Below are 20,382 nucleotides of genomic sequence, written 5' to 3'. Positions count from 1 at the left end.
CATCAGTATTTCTGCACATGAAGAGCGCAACAGATCCTTCTCATCCGCATTTACATTCAATGCGCGAAATCATTGCCCAATTCCCTGTCTGATCCCTCCTAGCCGACCATATATCAGAAACATGGTTATATCACCTGTTCTTCCCCGCGAGCTCCTGGTGGGGATGACTGTGTCTGTAGATATTCAGGATCACTTTTAACTCGTTTATAGACTCGTCACTTTCAAAGAAATCAATGCATCTCAGAAGTGGCTCACCAACTCCAATATGGAGCCTCGCTTATAACCTCAAACACGCTAATTCCTCGATGGGGCTACTGGGAGATTTCATGAGATTAAATCACAAACCATGAGCCTTACGACCAATGAGAGCTACGCTTGAACCTGCTTATAACCCGCTAAGCGTGGCTATCCGTTGCTTGTTTGGTCTGAAACATGTGTGCATACGCCATGGCGTTTGTCTGCCATCCTAGATCCATGAAACATCTCGCTTAAGCAAGTGTTGGACAAGAAGCTCAAGTTCATTTGCTGATCGGCTCTATATCGGCGACTGTACACAGTCTAATCTCATCCTCGACTGCAGTCAATGTAGGAGGCTTCCACGACCTATCCGATTAGCTACCTCCTGCAATATAAGCCGCCAAACATGCGAGTTACACTCGGCTATAAGTACATGCCCTACCTACTCAATATCCTCTCCTCTTCAACAAGCAAAGGCTGAGCCTCGTCGTTCATTTTTTCCATCCTTTTCCAACTCCACACATTCATTCCCCAATTTCCCCCACGCTGTGCGTGAGAACCATCTAAAATGTCCCTCTTTACCCTCGCCTCTCTCCTCCTGGCAAGCGCAACCACCGTCTCCGCCCACGGCTACGTAACCTCCATCGACGTCGCCGGCACCAACTACGGCGGCTACCTAATCGACACCTACTACTACCAATCCAACCCCCCCGACCTCATCGCCTGGTCCACAACAGCTACAGACACCGGCTTCGTCCCGCCATCCTCCTACACAAACTCCGACATCGTCTGCCACCGCGGCTCCGCACCCGCCGCTCTCTCCGCAGAGATCGCCCCCGGGCAATCCGTCACTCTCCACTGGAGCACCTGGCCCACAGACCACCACGGCCCCGTGCTCACATACCTCGCGCGCTGCGCCGACTCCTGCGCATCAGCCAGCAAAGAAGACCTCGAGTGGTTCAAGATCGACGAGCGCGGACTCATCGACGATTCCGTCGTCCCAGGGACATGGGGCAGCGATGAGCTCATCGCGAATGGCAATAGCTGGACCGTGACGATCCCCAGTGGGATTGCGGCGGGCGAGTATGTTCTCCGGCATGAGATTATCGCCCTGCACAGCGCGTACAGTGAAGGTGGGGCGCAGAACTACCCGCAGTGTGTGAATCTAAAGGTTACTGGGGAGGGGGCGGAGACGCCGGAGGGCGTGCTGGGTACGGCGCTGTACACGAGTACCGATCCGGGGATTGAGGTTGATATCTGGAATGCGCTTGATGCGTATGTGATTCCGGGGCCGGAGGTTTTTAGTGCTGGGTCTGGGTCTGGTGGTGGGTCTTCCACTGCTGCTTCTGCGACTGCAACTGCTAGTGATACTGCGACGACTGTGGCTACGGGTACCGACGGCGACGGGTCTTCTTCTCGGACAACGAGCGAGGCTCAAGCTTCTGCGACCGCGACTGCAACTGCGACTGCGACTGCGACTGCGACTGCGACTGCGACTGCGACTGCGACTGCGACTGCGACTGCGACTGCGACTGAGTCCCAGACATCTGTTGCTACGGGCTCCTTTACCAGCGCAGCCTCTCCGGAGAAAACCGGCTCCAGCTCTGGTGGCCATGGCAAGGGCGGGCGTTGCTCGGCTCATGCTAGAAAGAGGTCTTCCAAGCGAGCTCGTGCTGGGAAGAGACATGCATGAGCTCTTTTTGTCTAGCCTCACTCTGAATACGGGGTTCAACTGTGGTTTGGCGGCATTTATCGATTGATTTCTTCTTACCGGTCTTGAAGGTAGTGTAGCGGTTGTGGACGGAGGGAATCTTGTTTGGTAACATAGAAAGGGTTGAGTTCTACAGTATATGTTATGAATATGATGCGACTGGTGTACTCTACTCTGTTTAAAAGTCCTTTGCATATGTCCGACAGGACGATATGGTGTTTCGAATACATGATGTAGACCGTGGCAAGCGTGCTTGGTCAGCTAAGCTCTTCTTATTCACCCAGACTCAACAAGGGATCATTCCTGTCTCGGCAATGACTATAGGACAAGTACAAACTGGTCATTGCGATATTTGGTATATCGATATTTGGTATAGCGATGGTTGTGGATAGAGGAAAAGTGCTCTCGAACAAGCGGCTGATTCCTTCGTGCACCCCTCCCGACCATGGCTAAGTTTTATATTATAGCTTCATTATAGCATCCCTGTATCTCCAACCATAGTAATAAACTTAGTAATATTATCTTAGCAATTAACCTTAGTAGTGATAACCTTAGTAATGACCCTACCCAGTGTAAAAGACACCCTCAAAACTCCAAAAAACTACAGGGTGTTTGATATCAATGTGCAGCTTTCTATTCTGAATATCAAGAGCTCAGTCTTGTTGCAACTCAGCCATCACTATCCCACGCCTCATTATGACTCCACTAGACCCCATCCCTTCAGGCCTTTGCCTGTCAAACGCCAAACTCCTCCTTTCCAACCCATATCTCCCCCTTGAGACCGGCATAGCCGTCACCGACGATGGCATGCACCACATCGCAGTCTCAACCTACATGAAAGGCTGCACCGGCGCAATGATAGACTGGTGGTTCGGCTGGATCCACAAGACAGAGCAATACAAGCTCTGGCATCCCCGAGACCACGTCTTCTCAGACTGGGAGGGCCCGCGCGACAACGACAGCACCTATATAGGCGGCCACTTGCTAGTCCACGAGTATATTGGAGGCACCCTAGCAAAAATGAAGGTCTCCTTCTGTGACCCAAGTGAGTACTTCGGGCCGTCCTGGAAACAGGACTTCCAACAGATGGGGTACTCGACTGCTATCTGTGGTCGGGGCGGGGAGTGGGATGAGCAGACGGGGGAGGTGGCTTATGGTAGTCATATGGTGCATTTGATCAAGGATGAGCCGGATGGTGTGCGCATGCGGTCGCGGTTTTGGGTAGGAGATATACCGCACTTGAGGCCTGATGAGAGGCGAGCGGCTGTTCCTGATGGGTTTGCGTTGGGCTTGTTGCAGCATGCGACTGAGGAGATGGCGATCTTGGGCTCTATCTTGCCGGGGTTGTATGCCGCGCACTCTAGGGAATAGCTAGTTAGGAGCCAAACTACAACTAAACATGTTCTTGTTCCAGTCCTGTAGATCGAGAAAAGCAACGGATGACAAGCAATATGATTGGCGCGGGCGTACGATATGGCCACTGAATTTGCTCTATACAGACCCACTCTCGTAAGCACATGAATCCTTTATTTAATAGACCACGATCCCCCCTTCTTCTTTCTTGAACTTCTTCTAAAAACCTCATCGCAATCATGGCGCTGTACAAAGCCCTCACAACCCTGACATAATGTGGACTTCTGTCCTTCCATTGCGGCATCCTACCTGTTTACTGTTCACCGCCGTGGACGAATGCCTTCGTATATATGGTAATGGGACGCATGGTGTGGAACTCCACCGACGATGCGCAGGTCCTGCGTATCAAGCCATGGATGTTGGGGATGTTCTTTGTGATCTTGGATATCATGTATATCTCTCTTCTTGATCCCGAAGATTGAGGCGTGTACTGATCATATACAGTGCATCCATCGTCCAGATCTACGGCGCTGGGCAAGCGGCGGGCAAAGACATCTCCTACGAGACGCAGATGGAAGGTCCACATATTTACATGGAAGGTGTGGGCGCGCAACAGCTCTTCGTGCTGATGTTGATTGCCTGTACGATCTCTTTCCATCGCAAAATCATGCGCCAAGCTCGTTCCGATGGGAAGAAGGCTTTGCTGCTTCTCTATGTGCTTTATGCTTGTCTTACCCTAAGAACTGTGAGCACACACCAGGCTCCTTATCATGAATTCAGAGTTAACGCACGACAGATGCGCATTATTTTCCGACTGTGCGAGTATTCCCAAGGGTTAAAAAGCACGATACCACTGCACGAAGCGTATCAATACTGTTCTGGTTCGCTCCCTATGCCTGTGGCGCTTGTGGCGCTCAATGTCGTTCACCGTTCACCCGGGGCGCATTATGCCGGGTAAGGATGGCGACATGCCGAGTCACAAGGAACGAAACAGTACATATGTGCGTAAGAGGGGCATAATGAGGATGAGATGGTATGTTGTTGAACGACAGGTGTAATCCAACGCTAACTGTTGAATAGATGTTATGGAGCAGGAGAGTGTATAGGCATCCTCCGCAATATATCATAAACCCGAGGCTAGCGTAAAACGCACCAACCTCTAACTTCTCCTTTTCGAAATCAATTATCTCGAGGTGGAGTTGGGGCGGAGAAGCAAGCGAAGTGCTAGCACTGCACCGCCCCAACTTAAGCTTCTGCCTGAACGCGCATTCCCCTTCATCAGTCTGATCCCTGTGATTCTTCGGTTTGTAGTCCATCCAAACCTGCAAATGCCCCGAATCAGCGAGGAGAATCGAAAACGAGCGTATCGGCCGAAGACCCGCAATGGCTGTTTGACCTGCAAGTCCGTACCCCGCCATGTGAACCACAGTCCGTTCCTCTGACGATTCTAGGGGTGAGACATCTTGGACTAGCAGGATGCATAGATTACTGAGCTAGTGATTAGTTCGACGCGTAAAATGCGGCGAGGAGCGCCCGTTCTGTAGGCGATGCACATCCACCGGCCGGAAATGCGATGGCTACCAAGACAGAACGGCCCCCTCGCCTCCAACTACCCCTACCCCATGGACCGTCGTCCCTTCACCAAGCGCTGCTTCATACAGCATATTCACCTCAGATCAGGAGCGCCGCGCATTTCAGTTCTTTCTTGCGAAAACCGCCCCGCAACTAGCTGGCGACTTCGAGTGCGCCTTCTGGGAACGCCTGCTGCTGCAATCTGTGCACCACGAACCAGCTATCCGCCATGTCACGGTCGCTCTAGGCTCGCTTCATGAGCATTTCGGAAACTCTGGCACTCTACGTACCGACAGTGTCTTTGCGATGAATCAGTACGTGCACGCCATGGGCTGCTTAAGGTCCGCCTCGAGTGCACTGCAGCCGCTGGATGTGTGCTTGATCTCGTGTGTGCTGTTTACCTGTTTCGAGGTAAGTCTCACTTATCAATCGAGCTATGCATTCTCACGAATCTAGGCCATGCGCGGCCATTATGGCTCCGCAATAAAACACATTCTCGGCGGTCTCAAGATTCTCGGCGAGCTGCAAAGCAATCCCTCGAGTACACCGTCCCTGAGCGTTGGCCGGACGCCCTACGTCCCACTCGCCATCTTATCTGCGGTCTTTACACGTCTCCAGGCGCAGGCGATGGTGGTATGCTTCCCCCTATCACTCCTGGATACACTGCAACCCAGTCTAACGGCTCTAGACCGTACAACAAAACACCGCTGCAAGCTTCAACCTCTGGCCCGAGTTGGCAATCAACCTGAACCAGCCAGTCGTATTCAATTCCCTAGCCGAGGCGCGCGAAATGCTTGAGCTCTATACATATTATTACCGACAGCGCAGCACGGAGCTGCAGAACAAACTCTCGCAAACCGAGTCGCTGAATATGGCTCTGAGCAGCCCCTTAAATTCCGACTTGGTAACAGCCAACCCGTCAGCCATTATGCTGCGCAACACAACCCTTTCTCTCCTAGCGCGCTGGTCCACGGCTCTCGATGTGTTCTTGCGCGAGCGCGGCGATTCGCTCACGAGCCGTGAAAAACGGGGCGCCGCCGTCCTCAAACTACGTAGACTTGACTCCTTCCTGGCGCTTGATGTCCTCCAGTTCCAAGTAGAGGGGGGGATGGAAACGGCGACCGATCATCTGCGGTGGGACAACTACTACCCGCTCTTCGAACAGATGGTAACGCAAGGCGAGGTCATACTCCAGTTTTCTGCTGAAGACACAGCATCACCATCATCAACCCCCAAATCAACCCCCCAAACCTTCTCCCTCGACCTCGGCATCATCGGCTCGATGTTCAACGTTGCAGCACGCTGTCGAGACCCGTACATCCGGCGTCGTGCGGTGGCCGTTCTCCGCGCCGCAGGCGTGCAAGAAGGAGTATGGAACAGCGTCGTTGTCGCGAGTATCGCAGAAAGATGGATGGTTATTGAAGAGGAGGGTCTTACATTTGTCCATTCCTGTGCGGATATACCTGCTGCGGCGAGGTTGGCGCACTTTCGGCCGGTTTTTGATCTCGATCAGCCCAGTGCGCTGGTTTACTTTGTTTATGGGGATGGGGTGGTGAGGAGGGAGGTTGTCACTTGGTGAGAAATGCGTTAATTAGTGTCAAGCGAGGATAGTCGTCGTTCCATGCTGGTCATTTCGGATCACGGAAGAGTACACAAGTACTCAAGGGTTAGCTGCCAACCAACATAATACTCAGGGCTGTCTTGATAATGCAGTCTAGTCTGAGGGATGATATGGCTTTCCATCTCACGCTTAGAATGTTGCAAGGAAAGTGAGCACATTGTTGCTGTTTGTCGTGTGTACAGTCCTTGCGCTGGTATCGATGGTATAGTATACTCAACACGCAAGTAGTAGTTCAAATATCAGGTTTAACGTCTATAACTAGGAGATCTTCGCATGCATGAGAATGAGACTACAATCTCTGATCATCCTTCTATAACAGATATCATTCCAACACCTCAAGCACCAATAATACGATCCAGGATAGTCGGCAATTGATTCACCTGCCCAAAACATTAGCATCTGCCACTGTGTCATTGATAGATCTAGGACGACTCACCATCGGCTCACGAATCATCGTAAAATGATTACCATCAATGAAATCCACGCTGATATTCTCCGACCCGACCAACTTCTCCCACCCATAGGTCCCAATGTTCTCCCTCCCATCAAGCAAGAACCTGACACTCTTCGCCTCGCCCTCCGATCTCGGAAACTGCCTCTCATCCCCCTCCGAAACAAGCCCATCACGAGCCCAGATAATATGCGTCTTCGGTGCATCCTCCGGATCCAGCGGATACGGGATAAACTCAGCAAGGTTCTTGATCGACGCCTCGAAATGCGGGATCAGCCAGTTTGGTGCTGAGCCTTGAACGCCCAATAGACCTAGCGAGTCGACAAAATGGAGCAGGTCCGAGGGCAGCGGCTGCAGGTTAATTGGGCATGGCGAGTCAAGTAGAATGAGCGTGTCGATCTCTTCTCCGCTTTCAATTAGCTGGTGTGCTACGGCGTATGCGAGGACGCCGCCGGCGGACCAGCCTCCGAGGATATATGGGCCTTCGGGTTGGCGTCGACGGATTTCGGAGAGGTAGAGGGTTGCGACGCCGTCGATGCCGGTTGTATACTCGGACGGGGTCTTCATGAATGGGCAGTTGAGACCGACGACACATGTATCTGGTGAGACTCGGGGGAGAGCGCCGTATGAGGTTGCTGAGCCGGATCCGTCTGGTAGAAGGAAGAGGGTCTTTGAAGCGGTCTTGAGACTTCCTTGTAGTACGATTGATGTCGCGGGTCGAGTCGATTGACTGATTTCTTGTTCATCCACGTCGTAGTTTGTCTTTGTGGGGCTGTCGAGCACGGAGCTTGCAGACACAGAGCTGGCGGGTGTTTTTGTGTCGTCGTTGACGCTGTATGGCGTTGTAGCTCCTGTTTGATCGCTGCCGCCGAGGAGGGAAGCAATGGCTAGTCTTGCCTGGTTGACAGTCGGGTAGTCGACGAAGAACGAGGACGAGATGTCCACGTCTAGATCCTCGCGAGCTCTTCCGGTGATGGTAAGCGACATCAGAGAGTCAACGCCGGCTTCGGCGAAGTTCTGGACGTCGAGCAGCTCTTCCAGATCAACACCTACCTCTTCGCAGACGATGGCTAGCAGCCCGTCTATAGCTTCGCTGGAAGATGGGCTCGCCTTTTCGTTCACGCTGTATGGGGTAGTGCGTCCGGTCTGATCGCCGCTATCCACGAAGGATGAAGTGCTTGCTGTCTCATCGCCACTACCACTACCCACGAGAGATGCAATGGCCAATTTTGCCTGGTTCACAGTGGGGTAATCCACGAAGAATGAAGATGAAACATCCAGATCCAGATCCTCGCGAGCTCTCCCAGTGATGGTCAGGGACATCAAAGAATCCACTCCGGCTTCGGCAAAGTTCTGCACCTCGAGCAGCTCCGCCAGGTCGACACCTACCTCTTCACAGACTATAGCTAACAACCCATCGATAGCTCCGCTGGAAGAAGGATTTGCGGGTGCGGATCGACGAGGAATCTCTTTGATCACCTCAGCCTCAACTACCTCTGCCGTAGCCGACTCTTCTTCTTCTGTGGTGGCTGCAATAGATACATCGGAAGAAGAGCCCGCAAGCTTCAGGATCACTCCTTTCACTAGACCGACGGTAGGATAATCAGTGAACAACGAAGACGGGATACCTTCCAAGCCAAGTTCTTCGCGAATGCGTCCGGTGATTGAGAGCGACATGAGCGAGTCCAGACCAACATCAGCAAAGGCCGTGTCATCCTGTAGCTCCGACGGCTCGACGCCCAATTCCTCGACTAACAAAGCCAGGAAATCAGCGATGATTGCAGTGTTCTGTTTTCGGGGCACAGCGACTGGAGCCTGTGGTTCTTGACTGGCTTTAGTCACAGTCGGCTTTGGTTTCTGTGGAGGCACAGGCTTGTCTTTAATGGTAGCCGGTCGAGAAGGGGTAGATGCGGCTCCCTTCTTGAGAGGAGGGAGCAGTTGATCGATGACAGCTCGAGGGATGGCCTTGAACTTGACTCCTCCTACGAGGGCAACCATCTCGTCTCCGTCGAAAACGTAGACATCGCCCATCATGGTTGCTTTCTCGACCTCGTGCATCCTGACATAATTGCTGTACGACTTGCGGCCTGAGAGAGGCTGAGCAATCTGCATATGATACCATCCATGAGATACAAAAACTCGCTTCTTGGTGTCTGTGGCACCGGATCCGTTCAGAATAAATCCTGATAGATGAGAGATGTTGTCAATGAACCGAGGGTCGATCTCAAAGTCATCGTAGTCAGTGGACGGCTGGAATTCCAATCTCGAGGTGGCTTCGAGGTTCTTCTGATCCATGACCACCTCTTTCATGCCATGGTATTGTTTGTCGTACTCGACGAAGCCCGAGAACCCTTCGTACACGGCCTTGCGGTCGAGCTTCTGATACTGGCGGCTCTTGACACCTTCATTCAGAACGTTGATCCGCGATCGGATCAGATATGCCAGTCTCGACCACTCCGAACGCCAGCTTCCGGTGTCCCCGTACTCGACATTGCAGGTCGCATGCAACACCCCCAAGCTGCCGTCGGCATTGACACTGTTATAAGTGAGCTTGACGACTTTCAGCGGTTGGTCCGCCGTGGCAGTTATCCTGAAAACCTGCTTCTCCTTCTGATCGCGACCTTTTGCGATCAAGGGCTTCACGATCTCCAGACCACGTACATCCAGGCCGACGTCTTCTGTCTTCTTGACCTTCCGGTAGATGTAGCCCGCCACCGTCATCGCCGACTCAGCGTAAACACCCGCCGGGCAAAGAGCGGATCCATTCACCAAGTGACCCGTCACCGCGTGGTTGAGATCAGGATCCGACAAATCCGACTCGGCAACAACAGTAACCTTTGTCTTTCCAAAGTCCTCCTTGATCACCTTCTGGACAGAAGGTGTCGACAAATGGTTCCCGCGACGCTTTGGAGCGAATGGCTCGACAAGCTTTTGCCCTTTCGTCAGACACCAGTTGTTGTTGTAGTCGAGCCAGTAGGTCTTCTCCTCGAAGCGGTAGCTCGGCAGAGCTAGCACGGTGTGAGAGGCTTCATACTCGCGATGGACTTCTTCCCATTCGATTGTAAGCCCCTTGGAGTAAAGATCGCTCAGTGTGCCGGCCAGCGTCTTCCAGACATCGTCTTTCGGGCGGAGCGACGGCACAGTAATTGCCTTGCTTCCGAGAGATGATTTGATGAAAGTCGAGCAGACGGGTGCGGGGCCGATCTCGAGCCAGATGGTATTGCTGTCAACAACGCCCTTTGACTCGGCGGATTTGAGGGCACCCATGAAGTTGACAGCTTCTCTAGCATGACGGCACAGATACTCCGGTCCAAAGACATCGCCGTCAGTGACAACGTCCCCGAATAGAGGAGAGATAACGGGGACTCTTGGAGTTCCGAAATGAACTGAGCTTGCCGCTTTCTTATACTGCTCCAGAATGACTTCGATTTGAGCTGAGTGGAAGGCATACGGTGTCGATAGCAAGGAGCACTTGACGTTGGAGGCCTTGAGGTTCTTCGCGTAAGTCTCCATTTGCTCTGCGGGACCGCTGATGACCGTCTCGTTGGCGCCGTTGATGCAAGCGACTTCAATGTCCTTTTCCCCGAGCATCTCCTTTGCAGCGCTCACCGATGCCGCAATGGCTAACATCTTATGGCTGCCCGGGGTGCAGAGCTCCTCGAGAAGTTGAGCCCTTCGTCCAACGAGATAAATCGTGTCGCTGGCGGATAAGACACCAGCTACATTCAGTGCAGCGTACTCTCCGAGGCTGTGGCCGAGAACACTGCTTGGAGTGACGCCCCAAGACTGCCAGAGCCGCGCAAGTGCCATCTGAATGCATGATTGTCCAAGCTGGAGGGCAACGGGCGAGAGCGATCCGACTTCCTCAGAGCCGTCTATGAGAGGTAGGAAATTCGGGAAGCCCTGCTTCTGGCCAATTCTGTTGAACTCCAGCACGTCATTTCGGAAGGTCTGTGAGTCCTCGTAGAGCTGTTTTCCGAGAGCTGTGTAGTGCGAGCCTTGTCCTGTGAAGACGAAAGCGGGTTTACCAATGGTCGGATCGGATTTGATCGACTTAGCCTGGACCGACCTTAACGATTTTACTGCTTCCGAGATGCTTCTCACTGCGAAAGAGACACGGTTCGGATAGTGGATTCGTCGGGCGGTGGTTGTATATGACAGCGCTGGCAAAAATGTGTCTGGGTTTGCTTCGAGAAAAGCTGCCAGTCGTTCGATATTCTGGTCCAGAGAATACGTCGATTTAGCACTTAGCGAAACAACAAAGCTCGTCCTGGGATCGCTGGGCCCTGTCGAGACAACAGGTGGACGATCCTCCAGGAGGAGACCAGTATTCCCGCCTGAAGCGCCGAAGTTGTTCAAGTAGGCACGTCGTTTTCCCCCCTCAGGGCGAACCCACGGCGTCTCTTTGAAAGCAATCCGAACACCGCGTTCGTTCAGGTCATGAGGGAAGGTCGTGTTCATCTTGGTCTTGATGCCAACGTGGGGAGGGATGGCATTCTTCTGCATCATGATGACAGTTTTAATCAGTGAGGCCACGCCGGCAGAGGCTTCACCATGGCCGATGTTTGCCTTGAGTGCACCGAGATGGATCAGTTGGTCTGGTCGGCGACGATCATCTCGTGGAGCAAAAACGTTTGTGATAGACTTCATCTCAGTTCCATCACCGGCCTGGGTTCCTGTGCCGTGCATCTCCACGTAGCTGACATCAAGAGGGTCCACGCCTGTATGCTTCAGGATCTTTCGGTAGAGAAATTCCTGAGCTGGTCCATGAGGGCGAGTGATTGATACTGCCTCAGAGGAATGATTTGTTGCTGTGCCTAGGACGACAGCCAAAATCGGATCGTTATCAGCCTCAGCATCCTCCAGCCTCTTCAACACGACTGTGCCAACTCCGTCGCCACGGCAGAAGCCATCGGCGCCGTCATCGAAAGTCTTGCAAGATCCGGTCTTGGACAGAAAGTGCGCGCGACTCAAACCTGCGAAGAGATCTGGCGTTGTCATGACATTGAGACCTCCGGCCAGAGCAGTGTCGCATTCCTTTGCCAGCAATGAAGTACACGCTAGTTGAATAGCAGCAAAGCTGGACGAGCACGCTGTGTCGACGTTGTAACTCGGTCCCTTGAATTTGAAATGGTAGTTGATGCGACCGGTGGCGAACGCTCGAATCGTCCCTGGGATGTAGTACATGTCGATCTTCTCTGCAGCGTTGAGGGTTCGCCAATCGTCACTGGTTTGTCCGTAAAAGGTGCCGATCCGATCTAGCATGGAAGATGGGGTTCTGTTAGGCACGAAACCTGACATTTCGAGTGCTTCGTATGCTGTCACTAGTGCAAGTCTTCCCATGGGATCTGTTTGATAGGCCTCCCGTTGGGACATGTTGAAGAAACGAGGGTCGAATAGACCTGGCTGTTCGATAAAGCACCCGTACGGAGTATGTGTAGAGTTGAGCTTTTTCCCAGTGGGATCGTAGTGCGCATCGATGTCGAACCTGTCAGGAGGAACTCGTCGATGGAGGTCCAACCCTTGCTGTAGTGTGCTCCAGAAGCTTTCGAGATCGTCAGAGTTGGGGAAGCGACCTGCCATTCCAACGATCGCAATCTTCTGGGCTCCGTTCAGAGGCTCGTAGTCGGGCTTTTCTGTGTGAAGCTGTCCTTCTGTTGTCACATTCAATGAAGTCTCTGCTCTCAGAGCTGCTGCAAGGCTGTTGATCGCCTGAGACGGGCCAACGGAGAAGATCTGGCAACCGTCTCGTGGCGATGCTGTCGTCGTTTCTGTGACTGTCTTCATGACATTCTCGAATGACAGCGGTCGGATCAAGATGTCTCTCACAACATCTACCATAACAGTGGCGACATCCAAATCTGAGGAGTATTGAGTTCCGACACCTGAGATGACTGGGATGTAAAGCTTTCTCTTCTCATCCTGTTCTGAGAATGGTTGCAACACTTCCGCAACATCGTCATCGCTGTATAGATGCGGTGCATGGAAAGGTGCAAATATATCTAGCGTGACTGTCCTGAACTTCTGGAGGTATTCTGAATACTGGAGTAGAGAGGCGACAGTTTCCGGAGGACCACTGAGCGAAACCACATCCTTACTGTTTGCACTTATGTAGGGCTGATTGGCCTTGGGAATACCCTTCGATTCGCTGAACTCTGTCAGCGCCGCTATTGAGGCGTCTTTCTGGGCCCCGAGTATGAGTGTCGTCCAGCTCTGGGCGGCAGTAGTATCGCCATGCTTTAACAATCGCTGAGCAGCTCCATTGACCTTGACGCCAATACGGAAAGCAACTCTGACGGTGGTCAGAGCATTGGAGATCAACTGTAACGTGTCTTGACTGGTAGCGACTGAAGAGGCTGACAGCAACCCAGTGCAGAATCCAGCAAAGGCGCTGTCAGAAGGTGTGAAATATTGCGATGATTTGCTGCCGAAGAAGCTAAATACCCAGTTAGTTGTGAAGGTAAACACTTTTTTGCATGGACATACCTGATGACAGTTGCGAGTTGGCAGACGCAGGTCAGAGTAGTCTCGAGGATCTGATTCCGGGACTCTGAGTGACGATATCGTTTGACAAGATCCAGCACGTCTGTGAAATCAGGAATCTGCACGCGCACCTCGCGAGGCTGTCGGCGGACCTCATCTCTCAGGACCTTGTTGAGCTCTTCTAAGAAGTGGACGAAGAGAACTTCCTTCCTTCGCTCACACAGCCTTTGTAGTGGCTCTGCGAAGTCCCCGGTCTCATCCCCAAATACATACAGCTTCAATGGTCCAGCCATGATGTTGTGATGGGAAGTTGACTGGATGATGGAAAGGAAAAAGAAACTGGATCGATGTTAATGGTCTGGGTCTCTTTAAAAGGAAACCTGGTAGTCCAGACTTGACGCTCGGATGCTTCACTGTGAAATAAATATGTATCAGCGTAGTCCCCAATACACTTATCCTTGCTGTTATTGACCATAAGGGTTGATGAACGGGTTTGCCGCTTGACTTCATGCAGGCCTGAAACGTAACGCCGTCTACGTACTTCTTCGGATCGTAGATAGCTCGTCATCTACAGCGGAACCCATCTGGAGCCTATCAGAGGATGAGTATAGCACAGCAGCTCTCAGATTAGACACGGAAAGGATCCTGAGCATATGCCACTCGGAATTTATGAGACACTAGACCCATTCAGGTTGGGCCCTGGGAGATGGAAATTCAGCACTCTGCGAGATCGATAGGCAGAGCATCCCTGCAGGTTGGCCTAGTAGTACTGTAGTAGTATGCTGATCTTAGCCTGAAGCCGATAGCCGGTGCATGTGGCTGGCAAGTAATATTGTGCGGATGCGATAAGGCTATTCGCATCTCGGCTATTCTACTACCGAAAAAGAGACCTGGTCTGTCAATTCCGAAATTCGGATAGTAGACGGAAAACTGAATTGCTTAAGTAACTGCTAACGGTTGGCGTGCAGGGATGAGGTCAAGATGTGGCAACACTGGCACTCGGTTGATCTGCAAGAAAGGTCCAGTTTACCGAGACGGATATCTTACTGGGGTAGAATCAACAGGTATACGTCTAACTCAGCCTTTAAGCTAGCGCACATATCAGATGTAGCATTTGGAATAGTATCAGCAATATCAACATTGAAACTAGACATGCATCAGACACAGAAACGGCCGAGCGAGAGGCTTCTTGGCTCCAGAGTCTCGACAGGCAGCGACAACGAGCTATCATGGACGAGCTTTCTCAACTCTGAAGATGACCTATGGCTGTACGATCAGACACTATTTGGTGGCAAGACGTTTCCAGTTTCTGGATACGTAGCAATAGCCGGTGAATGTGTGCGCCAGCTGTCAGAATCAAAGTTGGAGCTCTACTCGGTGCAAGACCTCTCCATTAGCTCCGCTCTAGTTTTCAATTCAGACGACAAGCTTGAACTTCACACAAAGCTTCGACCACAGAGTTTGAGTGAGGAAAAAGCACAGTGGTTTGAGTTCGAAATCGCCTCTCACCATGGAGGCCAACCGACCAGGCTGTGTACCGGTCTGGTATCACGGGAGGCTGTTCTCGACACGAAGATGCTGCAGAATCCTACTCGGAATGGAGGTCCCAATAGGCCGGTCAGTTCAGAGTACTGGTACGATATGGTCGCGGATCGCGGCATCGAGTATGGCGTCTCACAGCGCGGCCTCAACGACATTTCGGTGGACTTCACAGACAACAAGGCAACTGCCACGATCTTGCCGACGCTCGACACAACGGACTTTGTCGCTCATCCAGTCTTCATTGACCACTGCTTGCAACTTTCGATCGTCGCAGCTTGCAAAGGCCAAGGACGGCTTTTGTCCGACCTGCCTGTAATCACATCGATCCACCACCTTGTCCTTTCCAATGACGCCTGGAGCAAGCTTACAGTCGAGGGTGCAGTGAGTACCGGTCACCCTCACGATGCGACATACGACTTTTCTGCTGTGAATGAAAACGGTCTCTCGATCCTGAGTGGCCAGTGCAAAATTACCTCAATCCCCAACCTCGAACGGCAGTCAGACAGCAAGCTGTTTTCTTTCATCAACTGGGAGACAGATTCTACTTACCAAGGCTTTAATCAACTATTGGCGTCCTTTCAGTCTGATCTAGACCAAACCATTGCCCTCGAGCGCTTAGCGCTGCTCTATGCCCTACGCTCGGAGGATATCGGTGCACAAAGCCAAACGTACTCGAAGAGGATTCTGAAGACGATAGGCACGAGGAGAAAGGGAAGATTCGGTCTAGTGCCCGACGTATCTCCTTTTGTTGAGTGCGGCCCCAGCAGTCGTACGAAGCTGATCGAACTGCTCAAGAGTCAAATCAGCGGATCAGAACTCTCCTCCCTCGGTCTTGCATTAGAAAAGTGCCTTACAGACAATACACCATTTTCGGGCAGCAACAGTGAGAGACAGCTGCTACTTGATCAACTACATCCATTGGTCCGGAACAATGGCTCGCTATCCGAATCCCTTCGGTTCCTTGCTCATAAGAACCCGAAGCTGAAGGTCCTTGAACTAGGAAGTGGTCCAGATAGCACGAATCTAGTGTTGAAGACTCTTCGGACCCAATTCGATGAGCCATTGTATTCCTCCTACCTGTTCTCTTCGACGTCACTGGACGCTGTGACCGAAAGCAAGGAGAGTCTCGGGGAAAACAGCAATGTTCAGTCGCTCTTCTTTAACGCCGAAAAAAGTATTGAGGAGCAAGGATTGAAGGCTGGAACTTATGATCTCATAATCATTACAGACGTAAGAGTAGTAAAATCTTTAAAAGACCGTGCACTAACAAGTATTCAGTTTGCAGCACTGGCGAGCAATGCGACAAATGGTGCAAAAACCCTCAAACAGCTGGTTCACGCTCAAGGGCATGTGGTATTGCTCGATGGCGTCCCAGAACCGGAGTGGTTGTTGCTATTGAAGGTACGTGGAACATGACACGGCAAGTAATATATTGCTAATCTTGGTCTCTAGGACTACTTGGGCAAAGAGTCCTCGAGCACCCCAACCGGGTCGAAAACTAAGTCTTCATCTGAAGACGTGTTTGTGGCACTGGCAGAGAACGGCTTTGTATTTGACGACCAGGAGACCAAATCATCCTCAGCACCTAGAGTCTTTGCGAAGCTGAAACAGCCTGTGCCGGCAACTTCGTCGGAAATCACCATCGTCGGTCCGGCATACCATCTTCCTCTCATTCGCGAAGTGGAGAAGACCTTTGGGGAGCATGGCATCAAGTGCGTGAAGACCACGATAGAAGGCGAGATACCACCTTCTCGAGATATGATGGTGTTTGTTGATTTCGACGAGCCATATATCTACAACATCACAGAAGCCGAGCTGTCTAAATTCGTTAAGCTGGTCTCAGGCATGAAAGGGAAGATGATCTGGGTTACCCCCAGTGCTCAGATCTCTTGCAAGAACCCGAATTCGTCGATGATACTCGGCCTGATGAGAACAGTCAGGTCTGAATTCAAAAAGGACATTACCACGGTGGAGCTGGATCCGAAGCGCACGGTCAATGTCAGTCTGAGCAAATCGCTCTTCAAGATATACGAAGGCCTCGGTCGCCGCGGCAAGTCGAAAGACGTCGACTACGACTATGAATACGCGATTGTTGATGGGGAGATTAAGATCCCTAGGCTGCAATGGACAACAGCTGAAGCAGAGTATGCTAATCTAGCCGCTCGACCTGCTGAGCCAAATGTTGGTTCCCAAAACTCCAGCCCTGTGACCGCTATCAGTCCCGAAACACTGCGGTTCCGACCTGACTGCAGCTACCTACTAGTAGGAGGACTGGGCGGCCTCGGTCGGATGATCTCGACGTGGATGGTCGAGAACGGGGCACGAAACATCATTTTCTTCTCTCGCTCTGCAAAGGAAGGGCCTGGGACTACGCCCTTTTTCGACGAACTCCGAGCCCAAGGATGTACGGTCACACCCTTTGCAGGCAGTGTCACATATCTGCCAGATGTCGAAGCAGCCATTAAACAAGCGACTGCTCCAATCGGCGGAGTCATTCAGATGTCGGCTGTTATGCGAGTACGTTGATCCACCCTTGATGTGAAATCCTGCTAACCGGTATCACAGGACAACCTAATGTCACAAATGTCATTTGAAGAGTGGCAAACAAGTGTTCAGCCAAAGGTCGAAGGCACCTGGAACCTTCATCACGCTACCCTTTCTGCCGATCTCGACTTTTTCCTGCTTTTCTCCTCGATCTGCGGCATCACAGGCCAATGGGGACAGGGGAACTACAACGCGGCAAACTCGTTCTTAGATGCCTTTGTCAACTATCGCCATGGCTTGAATCTCTCGGCCTCAGTAGCCGACATTGGTTTCATGGGAAGCATTGGTATGGCGGTGCAGAGCGACGCTCTGGTGAAGAACTTGAAGAGGAGCGGGTACTATTTCCTCAATGAGCGACACCTCATTGATGCTTTGACTATATCGCTCGCTCATTCCCGTCCTCGCGGCGACCAGTTTATGCACCGAAGTCAGCTGGGTCTTGGTATAAGGGCGACGAAGCCAATGGCCGCCGCCGTATGTCGGGTGGCTTGGAAGAAGGATTCTCGGATGGCTATATCACATCACTTTGAGCCTATTGGTGGAATTGCGGGCCAGGAAGTGAAGAGTGTCCTCGAGCGTGCTTATAGTAGAAAATGCTAAGATTGGGAGTTTTCATTAGATACATCTATAGTTTTACAATATGATACGGAGCGATTTACATAGGCTGAAGGATAATTCTGGACTTCGCTTACAGGGGCATTACTGTAATAGGTCTGCCTAGTGTCATGATGAGAGTCCGTTGACGTCGAGATATCTAGCACAGTATGATGTTTACATTGTCTCATCTTTTCTAAAATTCATGCCTCCATCAGTGAAGCCTTTATCCCGCGGCAACTCTATCATCTACAAACACAAACTCAGGAGGATAGCAGATCAGAAGAGTCTTCAATTTCAAAAGTATATAAACGCCAAGCCACCGTTTCAAATAGCTCCACTCTTTCATAGTGATGCATGCCTCTCATTAGGACTGTAGTATTGAGTAAAGTCATGAAGAATCCCGTCAATGTGCTGTAATGAGTTAGGCCGAGTCAACAGATGTATGTGGCTGCAAACATACCCTTTCAAACTCCTCCCGAATCTTGGGATCCTCCTGCATACGAGCAAAGGTGGCCAGAGCAGGGTCCTTTTCGAGGACCGTCTCTGGATCCGCAGTTGAAACTCGCATGAAGTTGCTCGTTGAGATAGGGTCCGTGTAGTTCCAGTAAATTGACCTACGCACCTCGTCGTACTTGTCCAGAATGCTGTGATCTGCTCGACCCATATGGATACCTATGAGGCACTCAGAGAGTCCCAATGCATCTGCAAAGCCGCCTGTCAGACCTAAACCACCCCATGGATTGCATAGATGCGCAGCATCAGCTGCCAGACAGATACGGCCAACTCGATATTTCTGCGCGGATCGTTGATGTAGCCGATACGGACTCAAGTTGAGGATTGTGTAGTCCTCAGGCTTGGGGTGGCCGGGAAGCAATTCCTGGAAACGGGCTGGGTGATCATCAAGAACTTCACGCAAGGACTTGCTACCGTCCGCTTGGTATGAGATGCGCCAGAGTCCGTCCTTCGTCAGGCGAGCAACAATATGCCAGTTCTTGGGGTCGATGAAGAAGTTGAGATCATCGTAGCCGAATTCATCGAATGGATAGTAGACCTGGATGCGTTTAGCAGACAATTCAAGGTCTCAAGTTTTCACCTACGTTGGTTGCAACCATCTGGTCGCCCCAGGTCTTGCCGTCAAAGTCCGCGCCAAAGAGTGACTTGCGGACTTGGCTACCTGCTCCATCACAGCCACACACAAAGTCTGCTTTGATTATCTTCTCGGATACACCATTCTCACGCACTAATACCCACGCAGAATCCTCGTCTTGCCCGGCGTCCAGAACCTGAGAACCCCATCTCACAGAGATATAGTCATTCTTCTGTGCATGAGACCATAGAATCTTCCCCAGTGTGTCTATGGGCAGTACAGTCGTAGCATCAGGACTCTTCGACGGTGCAAAGTCATCAACCGTCACGATCGGTGTGCCATCAGCCTTGCGAAAGGTCATATTCTTGGGCACAAACCCAGCACGTCGAACGTCTCCTAAGACTCCAGCACGCCTGAGCATTTGTATGCCAGGAGCAAAGATGTGCGCAGCCCGTGGCTGGGAGCCTACCGCGTCTGCTTTCTCAAGCAGCGTCACCTGTATACCAGCCCGGGCCAGGACCAGGCTCAGGGAAAAGCCACAGGGGCCGGCTCCAACGACAATGACCTTGGCATCGAACTGTCACTACTGCCTATGCGTGAAAGGAGAATGTGACTCACATGCATGGCAGGTGGAAAATTGGTATCAGATTAATGGTTCGTACAGTCTCACAACACTATTGTGCTCTATTCGACGACGGGAGAGATCGCCCTGGCCTGCAACTTCGATTTATGCGCTTTGTGGACTCTGCTCTTTGGTCTGGACACACGATCATCAGACGATTCCCAAACGTCGTACTCTGACGTTATGCAGCAGGTAGCCCATGTACCGGTAACTAGCATTCGCGTACGAACTCTCGGCGTGTTTATTGGTTCGCTTACCGGCGAGTATGCCAGGGCACCATTGGCTCTTCGGCAATGCGGATTCGGGAATGCACACTATCATCGACTAGCTGTCCCAATCTCCATTGGCGGGCATGTATGAGCCTTGGATCGACATCCTGACCGGCTCTGCTGGGTCCGACCCACCACTGTGACCGGAAGGAAGGGGCGGGCCGCAGAATTCTGAGTACAGTACACGCTGTAATCACTAATCCATAATTCCCCAGGCTTCATAGCCTCGGCTAACATGATGCCAGGGGGACATCTGATTGAAGAAGAGGGCAGGTAGGATCTGCACGTGTTTA

At 51.8% G+C, this 20,382-nt stretch overlaps 6 protein-coding genes across 6 annotated transcripts; 4 read left to right on the top strand and 2 right to left on the bottom strand.

Annotated features, from left to right (window-relative positions):
- Nucleotides 1-805: 805 nt before the first annotated feature.
- Nucleotides 806-1,956, top strand: BJY04DRAFT_230980 (lytic polysaccharide monooxygenase auxiliary activity family 9 protein; the record flags this gene model as incomplete). Its single annotated transcript, XM_073719411.1, has 2 exons — nucleotides 806-1,844; nucleotides 1,901-1,956. The coding sequence occupies 2 exons, from the start codon at nucleotides 806-808 to the stop codon at nucleotides 1,954-1,956; spliced, it is 1,095 nt and encodes a 364-aa protein (XP_073575256.1).
- A 688-nt stretch (nucleotides 1,957-2,644) lies between these two features.
- BJY04DRAFT_214240 (uncharacterized protein) lies at nucleotides 2,645-3,319 on the top strand (the record flags this gene model as incomplete). Its single annotated transcript, XM_073715161.1, has 1 exon — nucleotides 2,645-3,319. One exon carries the CDS (start codon nucleotides 2,645-2,647, stop codon nucleotides 3,317-3,319), a length of 675 nt encoding a protein of 224 aa, XP_073575255.1.
- Nucleotides 3,320-4,981: 1,662 nt separating this feature from the next.
- On the top strand, nucleotides 4,982-6,740 carry BJY04DRAFT_134465 (uncharacterized protein). The gene is made up of 3 exons (XM_073708549.1): nucleotides 4,982-5,284; nucleotides 5,330-5,506; nucleotides 5,562-6,740. The coding sequence occupies exons 1-3, from the start codon at nucleotides 5,180-5,182 to the stop codon at nucleotides 6,450-6,452; spliced, it is 1,173 nt and encodes a 390-aa protein (XP_073575254.1). The 5' UTR covers nucleotides 4,982-5,179; the 3' UTR covers nucleotides 6,453-6,740.
- An 89-nt stretch (nucleotides 6,741-6,829) lies between these two features.
- BJY04DRAFT_214238 (type I polyketide synthase) lies at nucleotides 6,830-13,721 on the bottom strand (the record flags this gene model as incomplete). The annotated part of the gene is made up of 3 exons (XM_073715160.1): nucleotides 6,830-6,874; nucleotides 6,931-13,381; nucleotides 13,432-13,721. 3 exons carry the CDS (start codon nucleotides 13,719-13,721, stop codon nucleotides 6,830-6,832), a joined length of 6,786 nt encoding a protein of 2,261 aa, XP_073575253.1.
- Nucleotides 13,722-14,572: 851 nt separating this feature from the next.
- Nucleotides 14,573-18,177, top strand: BJY04DRAFT_230977 (KR-domain-containing protein; the record flags this gene model as incomplete). The annotated part of the gene is made up of 5 exons (XM_073719410.1): nucleotides 14,573-16,200; nucleotides 16,249-16,371; nucleotides 16,423-17,487; nucleotides 17,536-18,052; nucleotides 18,146-18,177. Exons 1-5 carry the CDS (start codon nucleotides 14,581-14,583, stop codon nucleotides 18,175-18,177), a joined length of 3,357 nt encoding a protein of 1,118 aa, XP_073575252.1. The 5' UTR covers nucleotides 14,573-14,580.
- Nucleotides 18,178-18,428: 251 nt separating this feature from the next.
- On the bottom strand, nucleotides 18,429-19,872 carry BJY04DRAFT_230974 (FAD/NAD(P)-binding domain-containing protein). Its single transcript, XM_073719409.1, has 3 exons — nucleotides 19,209-19,872; nucleotides 18,572-19,162; nucleotides 18,429-18,522 (listed from the first exon to the last, which is right to left on the bottom strand). The coding sequence occupies exons 1-3, from the start codon at nucleotides 19,617-19,619 to the stop codon at nucleotides 18,454-18,456; spliced, it is 1,071 nt and encodes a 356-aa protein (XP_073575251.1). The 5' UTR covers nucleotides 19,620-19,872; the 3' UTR covers nucleotides 18,429-18,453.
- Nucleotides 19,873-20,382: the final 510 nt, after the last annotated feature.

The sequence above is a fragment of the Aspergillus karnatakaensis genome, assembly GCF_047715665.1.
Source record: "Aspergillus karnatakaensis strain CBS 102800 unplaced genomic scaffold BJY04scaffold_6, whole genome shotgun sequence".
In the NCBI taxonomy this organism is placed as follows: Eukaryota; Fungi; Ascomycota; class Eurotiomycetes; order Eurotiales; family Aspergillaceae; genus Aspergillus; species Aspergillus karnatakaensis.
Note: the sequence above shows the minus strand (reverse complement) of the source record. Positions and strands in the feature narration are given on the sequence as shown.

Coding starts and splice junctions, on each gene's coding strand:
- BJY04DRAFT_230974 (XM_073719409.1), bottom strand. CDS start 19,619: ATGCTCAGGCGTGCTGGAGTCTTAGGAGACGTTCGACGTGCTGGGTTT. Junction 19,163..19,208: donor ACCAGATGGTTGCAACCAAC/GTAGGTGAAAAC, acceptor AAACGCATCCAG/GTCTACTATCCATTCGATGA. Junction 18,523..18,571: donor TTCGGGAGGAGTTTGAAAGG/GTATGTTTGCAG, acceptor AACTCATTACAG/CACATTGACGGGATTCTTCA.
- BJY04DRAFT_134465 (XM_073708549.1), top strand. CDS start 5,180: ATGAATCAGTACGTGCACGCCATGGGCTGCTTAAGGTCCGCCTCGAGT. Junction 5,285..5,329: donor TGCTGTTTACCTGTTTCGAG/GTAAGTCTCACT, acceptor TCACGAATCTAG/GCCATGCGCGGCCATTATGG. Junction 5,507..5,561: donor TCCAGGCGCAGGCGATGGTG/GTATGCTTCCCC, acceptor TAACGGCTCTAG/ACCGTACAACAAAACACCGC.